General features: G+C 63.0%; 2 protein-coding genes across 2 annotated transcripts; one reads left to right on the forward strand and one right to left on the reverse strand.

Moving 5' to 3' along the window:
- Nucleotides 1-249: 249 nt before the first annotated feature.
- Nucleotides 250-4,477, forward strand: UBE2L6 (ubiquitin conjugating enzyme E2 L6). The gene is made up of 4 exons (XM_034762197.1): nt 250-397; nt 2,779-2,874; nt 3,040-3,226; nt 3,566-4,477. The coding sequence occupies exons 1-4, from the start codon at nt 371-373 to the stop codon at nt 3,718-3,720; spliced, it is 465 nt and encodes a 154-aa protein (XP_034618088.1). The 5' UTR covers nt 250-370; the 3' UTR covers nt 3,721-4,477.
- Nucleotides 4,478-7,300: 2,823 nt separating this feature from the next.
- SMTNL1 (smoothelin like 1) lies at nt 7,301-12,391 on the reverse strand. The gene is made up of 9 exons (XM_034759420.1): nt 12,261-12,391; nt 11,064-11,581; nt 10,746-10,967; nt 10,247-10,403; nt 9,994-10,039; nt 9,588-9,755; nt 9,060-9,162; nt 8,235-8,386; nt 7,301-7,479 (listed from the first exon to the last, which is right to left on the reverse strand). Exons 2-9 carry the CDS (start codon nt 11,577-11,579, stop codon nt 7,335-7,337), a joined length of 1,509 nt encoding a protein of 502 aa, XP_034615311.1. The 5' UTR covers nt 11,580-11,581; nt 12,261-12,391; the 3' UTR covers nt 7,301-7,334.
- Between the last annotated feature and the right edge of the window lie 2,748 nt (nt 12,392-15,139).

Consider the following 15,139-nt stretch of genomic DNA (forward strand, 5'->3'; position numbering starts at 1 on the left):
CCAACCCCCCCTGCTCCCCACTCCTGACCGCTCCCGGGATCCCCGCCCGCATCCAACCTCCCCTGTTCTCCCCGCCCCATGTTACCTGTGGGGTGGGGGAAAGGGGGGCTCAGTCCTTTCCCTGTGCATTTCCCCTGCGAGGGAGGCGGGGGGGGGCAGCCTGTCCTGACCCCACTCCCGGCAGAGCGAAGGGACCCTCGGGCCGGCGTTTGCCCCGCCCCTGCGCTCCCCGAGGAGGCGGGGCAGAGGCAGCGTTCTAGCCCCGCCCCCTCTGTGCTCGGGGGCGGGGGGCGGCTCCGCTGTAGCCACCGCCCCCCCGCAGACTCGCTGCTCCGCGCTGAGCCGGCCGGGCTGGGCTCGGGCCGGGAAGATGGCGGCGAGCAGGAGAGTGGGCAAGGTGCGGGGGCCCCGCCGGGCTGATCGCCCCGGCCCGGGGGGGCAGGGAGTGATGGGGGGGCTGTGTGAAGGGGGGGGCTGAGGATGATGGCGGGACCGGGCTGGGGAGGAGTTGGGGGGCTGGGTGAGTTGGGGGCCTGGGGGGGGGGTGGGTGAGGTGGGGGCCTGGGGGGGGGTGGGTGAGTTGGGGGGCCGGGTGGGGGGCTGGTTGTGGGGTACAAGGTAAGGCTGTGGTGGGCGCTCTGCATTACTTTCACTTTTCTTTGGGTGCTCCTGGCTAGCCAGGGGGGTGCTGGACCCACCCTAGGTCTCTGATGGCCACCCCATGGGATGCGGGGCATTCCCGGTCCCACTGTGGCTCCAAAGGCCCCCTGCGATGAGGTTAACCCCTTCCTGTGTCGTGTCACCCCCCCCCCCCCCGCATCTCATCACACCTGCCCCTGCCCTTTGCTTGTCATGTGCCTGGAGCCGGATCAAAGGTGCAGCTGTGATCCCTGTGCAAGGGGGGTGGCGGGGTTGTCTCCCACTCTGGGCAGCATCTGGCTGGACCAGATGGGAATAAAACCCAGATTGAAAAAAACCGACTTGTAACGTATCAAAATCACGCTGGTGGGGTGGGGTGGCTGGACTGACCTACAGAAAAAAGTGGGGCCCTGGATTCCCCTTAGGGCGAGGTGAGGGGGGCTGGCACAGAAGTTCACCCTTTGTGTCCTGGCCAACTTCAGACAAATGCCCCACGCTGGCCCTGGTGGTGCTGGCTTTATAAAGGATCCAGGCCAGATTGCCATGGAGGGGGAGCTGTGCAGGGATGGGGGAGGAGGGGGTTCGGGACCAAAGCGGGGATGAAGCAGGAGGAAAGGAAGCAGTTAATTTTAGGAGCAATGTCTAGTGCCAGAACCAGGCAGGTGCTTTCACTTTCTATAGCTGCTGCCTGGGAAAGTCCCTGGCTGGTTTCTCGGAAACCAAAGGTGCAGGGTGGGGATGGATGCGGGCTGAGAGTGACCTGATCTGGGAGACAGGAGGGGAGCCCTAGAGTAGGGTGAGGTGGGGGGCACTGGGTAACCCTCCTGTCCCTGGGAGTGAGGTTGCCCCACTAGGGGAGGGGAGCTGCTAGGTTGCTAGCAGCAGGAGGCTCTGTTGTTTATTTGCCTTTGGGAGCAGGAAGTGAGTTTGCCCCGCCCTCCAGTTTCAAGGCGTTTCTGAGAAATGTGCCTGATTCTGGGCCAGCTGCAGAGATGGGCAGAACCCAGCTCAGCCCCTGGTTGCTGTGGCCCTGTTGTGGGGCGAGGGAGGGTGTCTCGCAGTGGTGCCAGTTGCGGGGGCTTCAGGGGATGGGTGAACGCCGCCCCAGGGTGTTTGCATTTGCTCCGTACGCCCCAGAGCCGGGGGGCCATGGCCGAACAGTGATCCTGTACTAAATCAGTGCAGCTGCTGACGGAGCAGTGCTCGTATTTGCCCCGATTGCCCCTCCGTCCTGACAGGAGGGTGGCCAGGTCACGTTTCAGCAAGTGACGTTGCAACCTGGCGCACAGGGTCACAGTACCAATCAGATTTGGCCTGGCTGCCCCTCCGTCCAAAGGCTGTGGTTCCCGGCCAATGGGAGCTGCGGCGTCAGCGCCGGGCGTGGGGACAGCACGCGGAGTTTCCCCGATCACCCCTGTGCCTAGGGGCCACAGGGGCATGCTTCCGGTTGCTGCGCAGAGCCGACCAGACTTTTAACAGCCTGGCAATCCTCCCCCCGCAGGGGGGCACTGAGGCTCCGGGCTTCCAGCCCGCGGTGCCGTGGGCCGAAGGTTCCCCACCCCTGGGTTAGACCCTGAGCATGCGAGCGGGATCCAGCCTGCCAAGCACCTCTGAGAGAATGGTAGATGCCCGACCGCCTGATGTCCCATCTCCAGCTGTGGCCATCCCTGATGCTTCAAAGGAGAGAAAAAACCCTTCCAGAATACATAGAGAGAAATCCCTTCCTGATCCCTGCGGGTGGCTGTGGCTGAAACCCTGAAGCATCAGGAACACAGGACATAAACCGGAACTGAGCCCCAGGGCTGCTGAACCCAGGCCTTACCATCACAAGCAGCCTTGTCACACAACTGCACTTATACACTTACCCAGTGGAGGGGGTGACAAGCAGGTTCCTGGTGTGTGTGTGTCAGGAACTGGAATTCTCCCCCCTCCCACCCCTGAAGAAAGATCTGAATTGGTGCCACTGGTGCTTTGGTTTGTGCTGCTACATGGGGGTGGATGGGGCTTGCTGGGGAAATGGGAGTCTGAGGCCTATTGGGGTGACAATTTTAGGGAGCAGAAGGCTGGGGCCAATTGGGGGGCAGCTCGGAGGTGGGGGTGGTGCGTGGTCACTGATGGTTCGGCTCTGTCCTACTGCAGGAGCTGGATGACTTGAAGAGGTCTGGGTCCCGCTGCTTGAAGGACATTGAGGTGGACGACACCAATGTTCTCCTGTGGAAAGGGCTCCTGGTACCGGTGAGTGTGGGGACTGGGAGATGGGGGGGAGGGGTGTCAGAAGGGGCTGCATGCCCCAAGGGGGTCTGTGCTGGGTTCAGATGGGGGGAGCCCCCAGTTCTCCCCAGGGATCAGTGTTTGCTGGCTCTGTAGCTTCCTGCCCTCTCTCTCCTGCCCTATGACCAGGACAATCCTCCCTACAACAAAGGCGCTTTCCGAATCGAGATCAGCTTCCCAGCCGAGTACCCCTTCAAGCCCCCCAAGGTCACCTTCAAAACTAAGATCTACCACCCCAACGTGGACGAGAAGGGGCAGGTCTGCCTGCCGATCATCAGCGCTGAGAACTGGAAACCCGCCACCAAGACGGATCAAGGTACATGCCCCCCTGCCGCACGTACACGCCTCCAGGGAGCTAGTGGGGATGTTGCCCAGAAGCGCTGGGCCTGTGGAGTCTGGGGGGGTTACAAGGGTGGCAATGATGTGGCTGCAGGGGTGAGTGAGGATGGCGGCATGCGGCAATTTGTGTGGCAGGACCAGTGCGGGTGGGTGAGGCTGTTATTCTGTGAGGTAGGTGGCAATGCCAGGGGGAAGCATGGGTGGGTGAGGCTGGTACCCTGTGGGGTGGCTGGGGGTGCTGGGGCCAGTGTGGGGGATCAGGCACAATCTGCCCTGCTCCATGCCGTGCTGACCCCTTCCCTGCCCCTCTGTGCAGTGATCCAGGCCCTGATCGCGCTGGTGAACGAGCCCGAGCCGGGCCACCCGCTGCGTGCCGACCTGGCCGAGGAGTTCACCCGCGACTACAAGAGGTTCCTGCGCAACGCCGAGGATCACACCCGCAAATTCAGCGAGAAGCGGCCCTGCGAGTGACCCTGCTCCTGCTCTGGCACCCCCTGCCTGCTCCTGGTGGGGAAGACTCGCTGTCCCAGGCAGGGGTGGGGCCTATGCACTCAGTGGGTGAAGTCTAGTGAGTGGGTGGGGCCAAGGTGGCCCCTCCCACCATTGCATGCTGTCATGGCGATGCATCCCATGGAATTCTGGGGCATGTGCCCCACCCCTGCCCGGACTAAGGGGGGACCCAGCACCTCACGGTAACACTGTTGTCACTTGTTGGAGCCCTTCAACCAAGAGGGGGCACTGAAGCCCTGGGGGGGTTTGAAGTTGGGTATGTGTGCTTTCCCCTTCCCTTCATTGATTGACTCCTTTGCTCACCTCGTCTTCACTGGGGGGCTCCCAGGCCTGCCAGGAGTGGTCGGGCCGAAGGCCGCTCCCTGGGCACTGAGCTTTATGCCATGAACCCCATTGCCACTGTTGATCTTGTTTTGGTTTGTTGCCTGGCACTTTAAAACCTCAGCGGCAAAGACTGGAGGGGGGAGAGAGCAGCCCCAAATGCCTTCCCTGCACCCAGCCCATGCAGACAGGAAGTGATGCCTGCAGCTGGGCAGGTGATTGGGGCTGGGGGAGGGAAGGGGGGTATCAGGCTGGAGGGTGATTCTGGGTTGTAATAGTGTGATGAGAAATGTTTTTTAAAATAGCCCCTTTGTTTGTCGGTGGGGGGGTTTGTGTGTGTGTGTGTGTGAAATAACTTCCTTTTTCTGATCAATAAAAATGAACCGTGATCCCTCTGCTCCCATGTGCCGATCCCCCCTCGGATGATTTCCCAGGCAGCTGCCTTCCCTGCCCCAACGTGGTGTGGGGCCATTCCCTGGGGCCCTCGGAATATCTCTAGCCTCTTTCTCTTTGAGGTGGGATTGGAGCAGATGCCCTGAGGATGAACCATTCTGATCTCCCTCCTCCCCCCACCCCCTGCTCTGCACTGGAGGGGAAGGGCTCTGGGTCCTGTCCCAGCTCCCTAGGCCAGCCTGTTCCCATGGAGCCGGGTGCTGTTCCTAGCCAGCTCCCCCCAGCCCTCCCTCCTGTTCTCCCCAGTTACCACGGGCTGGCTTGAGGGTCAGACCATGAAGTTGCCCAGCTGAGAGCTGCCAAAGCCATATGTGTGACCCTATAGGGTCCCCAGACAGCACGGGGAGGGAAGCTGCATTCCCAGGGGACATAAAACTGAGGTCTTTGTGCCCATTAAAAATCCCACAGGCGGGTGTGTCAGAGCCCCTGCCAGCTTGAGTGATCACACCCTGCCTCTCTCTCTCCTCCCTTGGTATGGTCCACTCCTCCACTTCCTGTCCTAACAGTTGCTGCCTTGTGCCCTGGACCTGGAGGAAGTGACTGCTGTTGGTGCCCTCATCCGTCCGCACCATCCATGTTCTAGAGCTAGCAAGACTTTGCCACCAGAGGGCAGCACAGAGCTACGAGGGCTGTAGTTACGGGCTGGAAGGGGGCGGGGGTCTGTGCTCAAGCCTATGACTTCCAGGCCCTCTGCGGGATCTGGCAGCTTGGCGGAGCTGAGTCAAGGCCCAGAGCAGAGGCCTGCATTTGGACAAGGCCCTTCAGAGCTTGGAAGATCATTGGCACCCAGCTGGGTGTCACATTGGCACCAGCAGGAAGGCAGCCCTGGTTCACTGTCACTTGGAGCCGGGCAGCTGCTGTGGGGGTAGCCCTGAGTGCGGGCGCTTGGTTCTAATGGACCCTGGAAGTGCCAGGAGAACCACCCCTGCTGTGGCCAGCCAAAGACGCGTTCCAGATGCCCGCTGCCAGCTTGGATCCACGAGGAATGCTGGCCCCAGCCCTATGGTGAAATGTGCTCATCTGGCGTTGGCGGGGAGCCGAGGCGACTTCCCGCTGCTGATGGGCATCGCTCCTGTCTGGGCTGCAGCCACATCTGTTGCACCCTGGCCGAGGAATGTGGCCGGCGCTGATGGAGCCCTCGACCTACCCAAGCTAACCACAAGAAACTGCCCGGCGTCTGCCTGAGCTTGGAGCAGTTCTGCTTTACTGGATCTGCCAGGGTCTCGTGTGCACATGTGAGCCGTGGGCGGGGAAGGGGGCAGGCAGGAGATGGCTGTGGACGGTTACCAGCGGAGGAGATGCCACTTTGGGGGAGAGCTCCAGGACAGACCTGTTGGGAGAGGGGGAGCAGGTGTTGTGGGGGGCCTTGCTTCAGGAACTCTGCCTTGGAGGGGTCCCTGCCAGCTACCACACACCCCAGTGGGGCATTGGTGGTGCCTGTTGGAAGCTTGCTCAGCTTCAGCCAAGGACTGCGGGGGCTGGGAGAGCGGGCAGGGGCGAGGACCGGGTATCCTGCCCGTAGCTGGTCTGCCAAGCAGTGGGCTCCACCGCTGATCGTTGGGCACGAGGCAGAACCAGGCTTGGGGGGGGCGGGGCACTGTTGAAAAGAGGCCACTGGAAAGAATCTGTTATGACCCCCCTGCCCCATGCCTTCTTCCTTACCTTAGGCAGGGGAGAGAAGATGCCCCTGGAGCTGCCCTGCGCTGCTGGACCCCCCCACCCCAGGCCTCATGGAGGGGACCACCACAGGGGCGGTGCTCAGGAGGTTGGGGGAGGGAGGGCATAGCTCCTCCCCATCATGCTCTGGGGTGGGGGTGGGGGGGCAAGGCTTTTCTCCAAAGCAGAAAACCCCCTCCTCACCCATGCCCATTTCTGCCCTGCCCCCATGGGAGTGTTCAGACATAGGCGCCCAGCTCAGCCAGGCGCTGGGCTAGGCTGACTGGGGCAGGGATGGAGGTGCCCCATCCGGCATGGACCTGCAGAGAGAACACCCCCCCTAACCCGTGATTTGAAAGGGGCCATGGTGATGTCCTGGTGGGGTTGAACTCTGGGCCTTGGTGAAGGTTCTGAAGGGGCCGAGGTGGGCGCAGCACCCCATCCCCCGTGGCTAGCCCAATCTGCCCCTCTGGGAGGAGGTGATGCCCAGGCACTGAGACGTCCCTTGCTCCCATGTGAGCAGTGAGAGGGAGGATGGAACGTGTAGAGTGCTCCCATTCCCGGCACCACCCTCTGCTGTTCCTCACCCAGGGCCGGCTCTAGGCACCAGCAAAACAAGCTGGTGCTTGGGGCGGCACGTTTTTAGGGGCGGCATAGCCAGCGCCAGAATGCCGCCCCTGCCGCCCCTAAAAATGTGTCCCGGCCGCCCTAACTCACCTCTGCTGTTGCCACCACTCGTGCACCATGGCGCGCGAAACAGCTGATTCGTGCGCCGCTGCTCACCCTCCCTCCCAGGCTCTCAAACCTGGGAGGGAGGAGGAGATCCCGAGCGGCCGCGGCGCGCGAAACAGCTGATTCGCGTGTCGCTGCTCACCCTCCCTCCCAGGCTTGAGAGCCTGGGGGGGAGGAGGCAGGGCTGGGGATTTCGGGAAGGGGTGGAATTGAGGCGGGGCCGGGGGGTAGGGTAAGAAAAATGCGGGGAGGGGGGGCAGCCAAAATTGATTTTGCTTGGGGCGGCAAAAATCCTAGAGCTGGCCCTGTCCTCACCCATGCCCCCGTGTGCCAGGCTGAATGTCTGGGGGGCCCATCCTCACCCACGTCGCCTGGCGCGCTCTCTGCTTCCCCGCCCAGCTGCTCCCCCCACCTCATTTCTTCTTGGTCTTCACCAGCCCCTTGTCCACCAGGCTGCGGTACAGCTCCTGGACGTAGGTGTAGACGCACTTGGAGTCCGGGACGCTCATGCGCACCATGTCCTCCACCTCCAGCAGTGGGGCGCAATCGGCATGCTGCCTGCGGGGCGAGAGACCAGGGGTCAGCACAGCAGCGTTGCCCTCGGCCAGGGCGCTCGACTCGGCCCCAGGCCCCTTGGTTTGCTCTATGTGTCCCCTGGGCATGGGTGTCCCACTGGCCTCCCCTTCCTCCTGTCCCAAGCTATGGCCCCTCTGCAAACCAGGCAGTGTTTGATGCCAGTGGGCAAAGAGGAAGTGGCCCAGGATGCCCCTGTCGTGAAGGGAGGGGACCGCAGAGCTAGTGCCCTACAGAAGGGCTTGGTGTCCAGTTCAGGCTAGAGGGTGCATCCCTGGAGCTGCTTCCGGGCCTGTCCCAGCAGGACCGTGCCCTGGCCTGGTTGGGTTTGGCTGCGTGGCTGGGCCCGTGCTGTCAGGGTCACTGAGCTCTGGGCTCAGGGAGTTTGGGGACAAGGGCAGAGCTCCCAGGAGCCACAGGGTGGCCAAGCGGCAGAGGGAGTACCGCTAATTAGCGAACAGCCTCAATTATTGGATGCAGCACCCAGCCGGGCCTCCTACTACACCAGCTGACATAGGGTGGGCTGCTACACCCAAGCCCACCTGGGGTCACAGCACCTGCTGCTGGGGAGGGTGGGGCTGGGCAGTGCAGGCTCCTCCCCCTCCCTGGTGTCACAGCTCCACCCCTACTGGGCAACTGCAGATTCCTACTCTGCCTCCAAGCCCCATGTCGGATGTGTGGCAGAGGCCCTTCCCTGGGTGGGGCTGGCTGCCTGGGCATTGGGGGTGGGGTGCACTCACTCAGCAGCGGCAAAAGCCAGGGCAAAGTTCTCCCTGCGGTTGGCCGGGTCGAGGGCCGCGTAGTCGAAGGCATCAGGGAAGAACTTGTGGATGAGGGCGCAGAAGGCCAAGCCGCTGCTCCAGCTGGAGGAGAAGTTCTGGATGTCCACGTGCTGGCAGCCAGGCAGCAGAGCAGGGGCACAGGGAGGGAGAGCCAATCAGCCGCATGAGCACTGGGTGGGCCTTCCCCCTCCCCCACCCCGCAGCCTCTTTGTGGGCACTGCAAGGTCTGGGGGTGCCCGCCCTCGTGGGCTGCCCACCCCTCCCATGCACTAGGAAGAGAGGCTAGGGCAGAAAGCTGGTGGCTATGTTCTCTGGCCGTCTCCACAGTGGACGGGTGGCAGCGCTGTGCCCAGCATGGCGGAGGCCTGCCTGGTGCAGGGGGGCACTCTCCATGTTGTAGTCAGCACTTGTGACCCAGGGCCTTGGGGCAGAGCTACTCACCCGGGGATGGTAGAACCCCCCCCCCCATGCTGTACCCCTTGGGCCAGCTGCCTGCCCCAATGCTTCCCCTTGCCATCTTCCCCCCGGGCCAGGTCTAGTCACCCCCACGAAGATCCGGGTGGCAGTGTGCCCGGCTGGCTGTGCCCCTGCTGAGTTATGAGCATGACAGGCACCCTTGGGCCCCTGCCCCTTCCATCTGACATCCCTCAATCCCCACAGTCATTGTGGCAGTCGGGGGGGGGGGGGGCTAGTGTCTACCCTCCCCCGTACTAGGGCCTGCTGTGTGTCCGAGGGGAGGAAGGCTACAGGCCAGGCACCACTTCACCCTTGCCAGCCTCTCACCTCATAGCCGCGCGTCTTGGCACGACACCACTCCAGCAGCATGTTCTTGATGGTGTTGGCACCTCCAGTCTTCTTGATGTTGGGGGCCGGGCCGCTGGCTGCCCTGCAGGGGGGATGGAGGGGCCGGTGTCACAGGGAGAAGGGACAATGCACATTCTGCTGCAGAGCCCCAGAGCTGGGGCAGTGACTGGCCAGGTCCCCTCCCTCCCCCATCCCTGGGCCTTCCCTCTCTGTCCCACCAGCCCCCTGAGCCTGCACGGGGCCAGGAGCTGAAGGGGTTAACCCCCATGGTACCCTTGGTGCCACAAGAGCTGCCCTGAGTGCTTTATCCCTAACGTCCAGTCGCAGGGAGTTCCACCGGTGACAAGATGCCCCTCCCTACACCCTCTCTTGGCGTGTTAGTCTTTAATGGCACTGAGCACCCCTCATTGGTTGACTGACCAGGGCCTATCCTCCAAGCTCCACCCTCTCGTGTGTAGGCTGGCCCATTCGTAGCCCCTGGGGGGAGGTTAATAGGGGATTGCGCACCCCCCAAATTTCTCCACAAGGGCCTTGCGGGACTGGGCCCTGGGTGCCAGGCGGGGTCGGGTCAACTCCCTCCGATCCAGCGCTGGTCTCTTTGGCTTCTCTTTGGGGGGTGCAACTCCTTCAGGTGCAGGGCTCTGCCCGCTGTCCTGCTGGGCTATCTCTCCAGTGCTGCGAAGAGATGGGGAGTGGATCAGAGAATGGGCCAGGAAGAGAGGGGGCGGTGTGCTGTGGGGGTGGTAGGATCTCCCTTCCCCTGGCTGTGTGCCTCCACCTCCCTGCCTGGCACCTGGTGGCGCTGTGCTGGAGGGGCTCTCCCCACCCCCGGCTGTGTGCCTCCACCTCCCTGCCTGGCACCGGGGGTAGGAGTCCCTTATCCTGGTACTGGGGCCCCCGCGGGTGTTCTCACCTGGTGCTGCCACCTGGCGCGGCTTCTCGGCCTTGGGAGGCACCGCCTGAAAGGAATTTACAAAGTTTTGACATTAAAAACAGTCACCAAAGTGGGCTCAACTGAGTATCTGAGATTGGGGGGCTGTGCTCGGGGGGTGACCCTGTGTGAGTGGGAGATGGGACTGGGGGGGCTCTGCTAGGGGGTGCTGTGAGGGGGTGTCCCCTCCCCATATTCTTCCCCCACCCTCATTCCCCGATTCAATTGGCCTTACCCGGCTGGGGGGCCCCAGTCTCCTTCCCAAAGGCAGCGTCCCCTGTGGGGCTGGCCAGCCCCTCGTCGGGGGAGCTGGGTGCAGGCTCACCCCACTCCTCCTCCTCGCCCCCAATCTCTGGGGACAGCGGCTCCTCTGAGGTGCTCCCACCACGCCCCTGGGGGGGGGGAACAAAGTCCTTTAACAGGCCCCTGCCCCCCAAATCCCAGACCCCCGCTGCTGGCCCCGGCTCCTGTCCTCCCCCACTATGGCCTTCCCGCCCCCCCAGGTGGGATTTGAACCCACCTCCCCTGGGGGGTTACCACTGGGGCTGAGTCCCGCAGCCCATTCTGAGCCCTGGGAGCTGCTCCCTGCGATGGCCTGGGCATGCTTGTACCCCCATGGCATCAGGGAGGGCACGTGGGCACCCGCAGCACCTTCCGGGCAAGCTGGCTCCCTAGGGAGGTGTGGGGGGGTTTCCCTCCCCCCATTGCCCCATCTGATCCAAAGGGACACTCACCTCTCTGGCCACGGCACCGCTGGTCCTCTCGACTTCAGCCCCTTGCATCTCTGGCTCGGCCCCTCCAACCCCGTCCTGGGGCTCAAGCCCAGACCCACCTACTGCCTCCCTCTCCTCTGCTCCAGTCCCCTGCCCCTCCTCTGCCCCAGCCCCAGAATCCCCTGCTCCACCAGCCTCACCGCCCTCCTTAGCATCTCTCCCAGAATCCCCTATTCCCCCAGCCTCACTGCCCCCCTTAGCATCTCTCCCAGCATCCCCTGCCCTGCTGGCATCACCTTCTCCCTGAGCATCGCTCCCAGAATCCCCTGCTCTGCTGGCCTCACTGCCCCCCTGAGCATCACTCCCAGAATCCCCTGCTCCGCCTGCCTCACCGTCCCCCTTAGCATTGCTCCCAGAATCCCCTGCTCCCCCTGCCTCACCGCCCCCCTTAGCATCTCTCCCAGCATCCCCTGCTCTGCTGGCCTCACTGCCCCCCTTAGCATCACTCCCAGAATCCCCTGCTCTGCTGGCCTCACCGCCTTCCTTAGCATCGCTCCCAGAATCCCCTGCTCCCCCAGCCTTACTGCCCCCCTTAGCATCACTCCCAGAATCCCCTGCTAGCCCAGGTGCAACGTCTCCCTTAGCATCACTCCCACAATCCCCTGCTTTGCTGGCCTCACCGCCCCCCTTAGCATTGCTCCCAGAATTCCCTGCTCTCCCCTTCTCCCCCAGCCCATCCCCACCCTGAGCCGCCTCCTTGGCTCCACTCCCAGCCACCCCTTCAGCCTCCTTAGCTGCGGTCCCAGGCTCCTCTGCTGTCAGCCTGGGGCGGGGGGCGCCTTCCTGTGCCTCCATCTCTGGAAGGAGACAAGAGGCATGTGGGTCAGATGGGGGCAGCAGGGACCTGGATCGGGGCTGTGAGAGGCCCCCAACTGGCCTGCCCGGGGATTGGCCTACCAGATCCCCCCCAAGGCTCTGACTACCCCCACCCCTGAGCCCCACCATTGCCAAGTTTTGGGGGGGGGGACAGGAGGCATCCGGTCGCCCTCTGCTGGCCATACCATGGCATTGTCGGGCCTGCGATGGGGAGCTTACATCAACTCCAATGCAGTTCTTTTTCTTGGGGGGGGGGGAAGAAGAAGGGAATGCAGCCTGGGGGAGAGATTGGGGGACCATAGTGTGCAGGGGAAGGGAGAATGGGGGGCACAAAGATGCCCTGGTGGGGGGGAGAGGAGAATGGGGGGCATACAGAGCCCCTGACATGGGGGACAGACTGGGGAACCCTGGTGTGCGGGGGGAGGGAGAATGGGGAGCACACAGATGCCCTGGTATGGGGGAGAGATTGTGGAAACCTGGGAGGAGAGGAAATGGGGGCACACACAGCCCCCGGTGGGGGGGAGCTGTAGGGTGTCCCTGCAATGGAGGGTTGAACCCAGGGACCTTGTGGGGGGGTATGGAGGGGTGCCCCTGCTTCATGCAATGAGCTTGGCCAACACCAGCGAGGTGTGACTATGCAGTAAATACCGTAGGACCTACCTAAACCCAGGAGAGCTGGGGAGGCAGCCGGGGAGAGGGCCCTTGGGGCTGGCTGTACTGTCAACCCTTTCAAGTGGAATAGGAGGCCAGGCTGGATAATGACCCTTTAAAACAAGGTGCCCCACCCCCCATCCGGGGTAAACAATCTCCAGGGCCTGGAACAGGACTCTGACTCAGGCACCAAACCTGCAGTGGGGGGAGGGCACCTTGGGGAAGGGGCAGGTGACCCCCTCCTCAGCAGCTAAATATACCCCTGACATTTACCGCTCTGCCAGACCCAGGGAATGGGGGACTCGCCAACCGCGGTCCTGCCACCCCCCCGTGGTAAACTGCCTGCAGCCCCAGGCTTCTACCCCAGCTCTGCCAGTGCTCCTCTACCTTGACCTGCCACCCCCTGCTAGCCTAGCCCCGGGATCCCCCCAGTGCCCCTCAATCCCAACCCAACACCCCCTGCTAGCCCAGCCCCGGGATCCCCCCAGTTCTTCCAGTGCCCCTCAGTCCCAACCCACCACCCCCTGCTAGCCCAGCCCTGGCTCCCCCCAGCTGTGCCAATGCCCCTCAATCCCACCCCACCACCCCCTGCTAGCCCAGCCTTGGGCTTCCACCCCAGCTCTGCCAGTGCCCCTATATAGCGACCTGCCACCCTCTGCTAGCCCAGCCCTGGGCTTCCACCCCAACTCTGCCAGTGCCCCTCTGTCCTGACCCACCTCTCCCTGTTATCCAGTCCTAGGCTCCCCCCAGTTCTTCCAGTGCCCCCCAATCCCACCCAGCTGCCCCCTGCTACCCAACTCCCCCAGTTCTTCTGGTGCCCCTCTATCTTGACCCACTTCTCCCTGCTAGCCCAGCCCTGGGCTCCCCCCCCAGCTCTGCCAGTGCCCCTCAATCCCAACCTACAGCCCCTGTTATTCCAGGCCTGGGCTCCCATGAGTTGCCTTTGATTCAGATGGTCTCCCCCAGTGCCTGAGAGAGGAAAGGGGGTTGGGGTGATTCCAGGGGCTCCCCCAGTGCCTGAGAGAGGAAATGGGGGTTGAGGTGATTCTGGGGGATCCTGAGCCAGGGGCAATGGGCTGTGGACCCTCTCTGCACCTTGAGCCCCATAAGCCAGGGCAGGGGGTGTCTCCAGCCTGACCAAGCTCCCCCTACCTGAGGGGTTCATTCAATGCCCCACTTCCCTCCCTCCCCGCTATGGGCCCTCCCTGGAGTAGGGGTGCTGGCCAGGGCTGCACCCACCTGCTGGCTGCTCCACAGGACGGGCTGGTTCTGGGCTCGGTCCCCGTCTGTCCTGCTTTTTGTGTCACCGCCCCCCTCCCGGGGCAGCGCAGCCTATTTTTACCAGGAGAGGAACAGGTGCCACTTTCATTCATACTCCTCCACTCTGCCAGCTCCCCTGGTCCTCTGGGGGGGCGGGGGTGGGGGGAGCTCCACTCTCCCAGGATCACATGGGTGAGACCCCCTGGGACAAGCCTGAGGGGCTATGGGGGGACCTCACCAGGCAGGAAGTGCAGCCACTATCTCTGGCAGGGGACCCTTGTGCTGAGAGGTAGCAAATGGGGGGTGAAGCAAAAGGACAAACAACCACAGGGGATCCCACCCTGACAGCACCTGGAGTCCCTCCCTTCTCCAGCTCAGGGTACTGCCCCTGCTCCGGGGGCACCAGCCATCCAGCTTGGCACCCCGGGGCTGGAGCTAACAGAGCCATGGTGGGCTGCAAGGGGTGCCCAAACACTGGGCAGGGTCCCCATCCCGAGCCCGTGAGATGCAGGCGCTTGGCTGCTGGAGCATCAGGGATTTGGGGATCGCTCCCCGCTGCCCAGGCAGCCAATCAGGAAGGAGATTACCTCCCTCCCCCATCCTCATGAATGTCTCTGTGGAGCATCCAGGCCACTCGATGTAGTACTGGTCTGTCCCCAGTGCAGCTCTGGGGCCTGGCACGCCAACCCAGCCAGATGCTGGGGCGTTAGGCAGTCACGTGGGCATCATCCATGGGGCAGAAGGAAAAGATGGGGTAGATCCCACCTAATCCAGGTCCCTGGGTGGCTCCCCTGCAGCCGTTCCCTGCCTCCCCTGGCATCTCAGGCTCAACTGTGCCACTGCCTCCCTTCTAAAGACAAAAGCTACGTGCTCCAGTGGGTAGAGCTGGGAACTAGGAGTCAGGAGAGCTGGGTTCTGTCCTGATTCTGAGCTTGGGCAAGTCCCTGCCTCGTTCTGTGCCTCAGTTTCCCCATGTGTAATATGGTGGTGGGGTGTGACAATCTGGACACACACACTGCCTAGGACGAGCTGCCTGGCTCTGTTTAGCAGGTGGCTCAGACCGTCACTGGCTCAGAGGCAGAGGCCCCTTTCCACATAAAATCGGCAGTAGACGAGACAGGCACCACCACAGGGACACTGAGCCCAGAGCGTTCGTAAGCAGTGGGCAGGTGGTAAAACTGGCAGCCAGGGTAGGGCATGTTCTTGTGATGTGTTTGGGGGGTGATCAGGCAGGGCCTGCTCCAGCCCCGCTGGCTGTGGGATCGGTCCCAGGTGCCACACTGCAGTGCCGCCGCTTCTCCCAGGGGCCCATGGCGGGAGGTGTTGCCTGGGGTCAAAGGGAGAGAGTGGCTGGTGGTGCCCAGCATGATGGTACAGGCTGTGTCTGGGCTCTGGCAGCTCTGCTCCTGTCCTGTTCCTGCTCCAGGTACAGCCGACTCTGGAGGAATACTGCAAATAACAGCAGAGCCCCACTGTTTGCTGGCCCCCACTGTGATCATCCCCTACCCCCTGATCCCCAACATCCCTTGTCACTCCACAGCCCCACCGCCTGACAGCCCTCACAATGAACCCTCCACCGCCTGACAACCCTCACAATGAACCCCCCACCCCACAGCCCTTGTTACCCC

The sequence above is a fragment of the Trachemys scripta genome, chromosome 2 (assembly GCF_013100865.1).
Source record: "Trachemys scripta elegans isolate TJP31775 chromosome 2, CAS_Tse_1.0, whole genome shotgun sequence".
Classification (NCBI taxonomy): domain Eukaryota; kingdom Metazoa; phylum Chordata; order Testudines; family Emydidae; genus Trachemys; species Trachemys scripta.

What these genes read in the sequence shown, in the direction of transcription:
- SMTNL1 (XM_034759420.1), bottom strand. Translation starts at nt 11,579, where the DNA reads ATGGAGGCACAGGAAGGCGCCCCCCGCCCCAGGCTGACAGCAGAGGAG. An exon ending in ATGCTCAGGGGGGCAGTGAG is followed by an intron (nt 10,968 to 11,063) that starts GCCAGCAGAGCA and finishes GGGGGCAGTGAG; the next exon opens with GCTGGGGGAATAGGGGATTC. An exon ending in GCGCCAGGTGGCAGCACCAG is followed by an intron (nt 9,756 to 9,993) that starts GTGAGAACACCC and finishes ATCTCTTCGCAG; the next exon opens with CACTGGAGAGATAGCCCAGC.
- UBE2L6 (XM_034762197.1), top strand. Translation starts at nt 371, where the DNA reads ATGGCGGCGAGCAGGAGAGTGGGCAAG. An exon ending in CGAGCAGGAGAGTGGGCAAG is followed by an intron (nt 398 to 2,778) that starts GTGCGGGGGCCC and finishes GTCCTACTGCAG; the next exon opens with GAGCTGGATGACTTGAAGAG. An exon ending in CGCCACCAAGACGGATCAAG is followed by an intron (nt 3,227 to 3,565) that starts GTACATGCCCCC and finishes CCCTCTGTGCAG; the next exon opens with TGATCCAGGCCCTGATCGCG.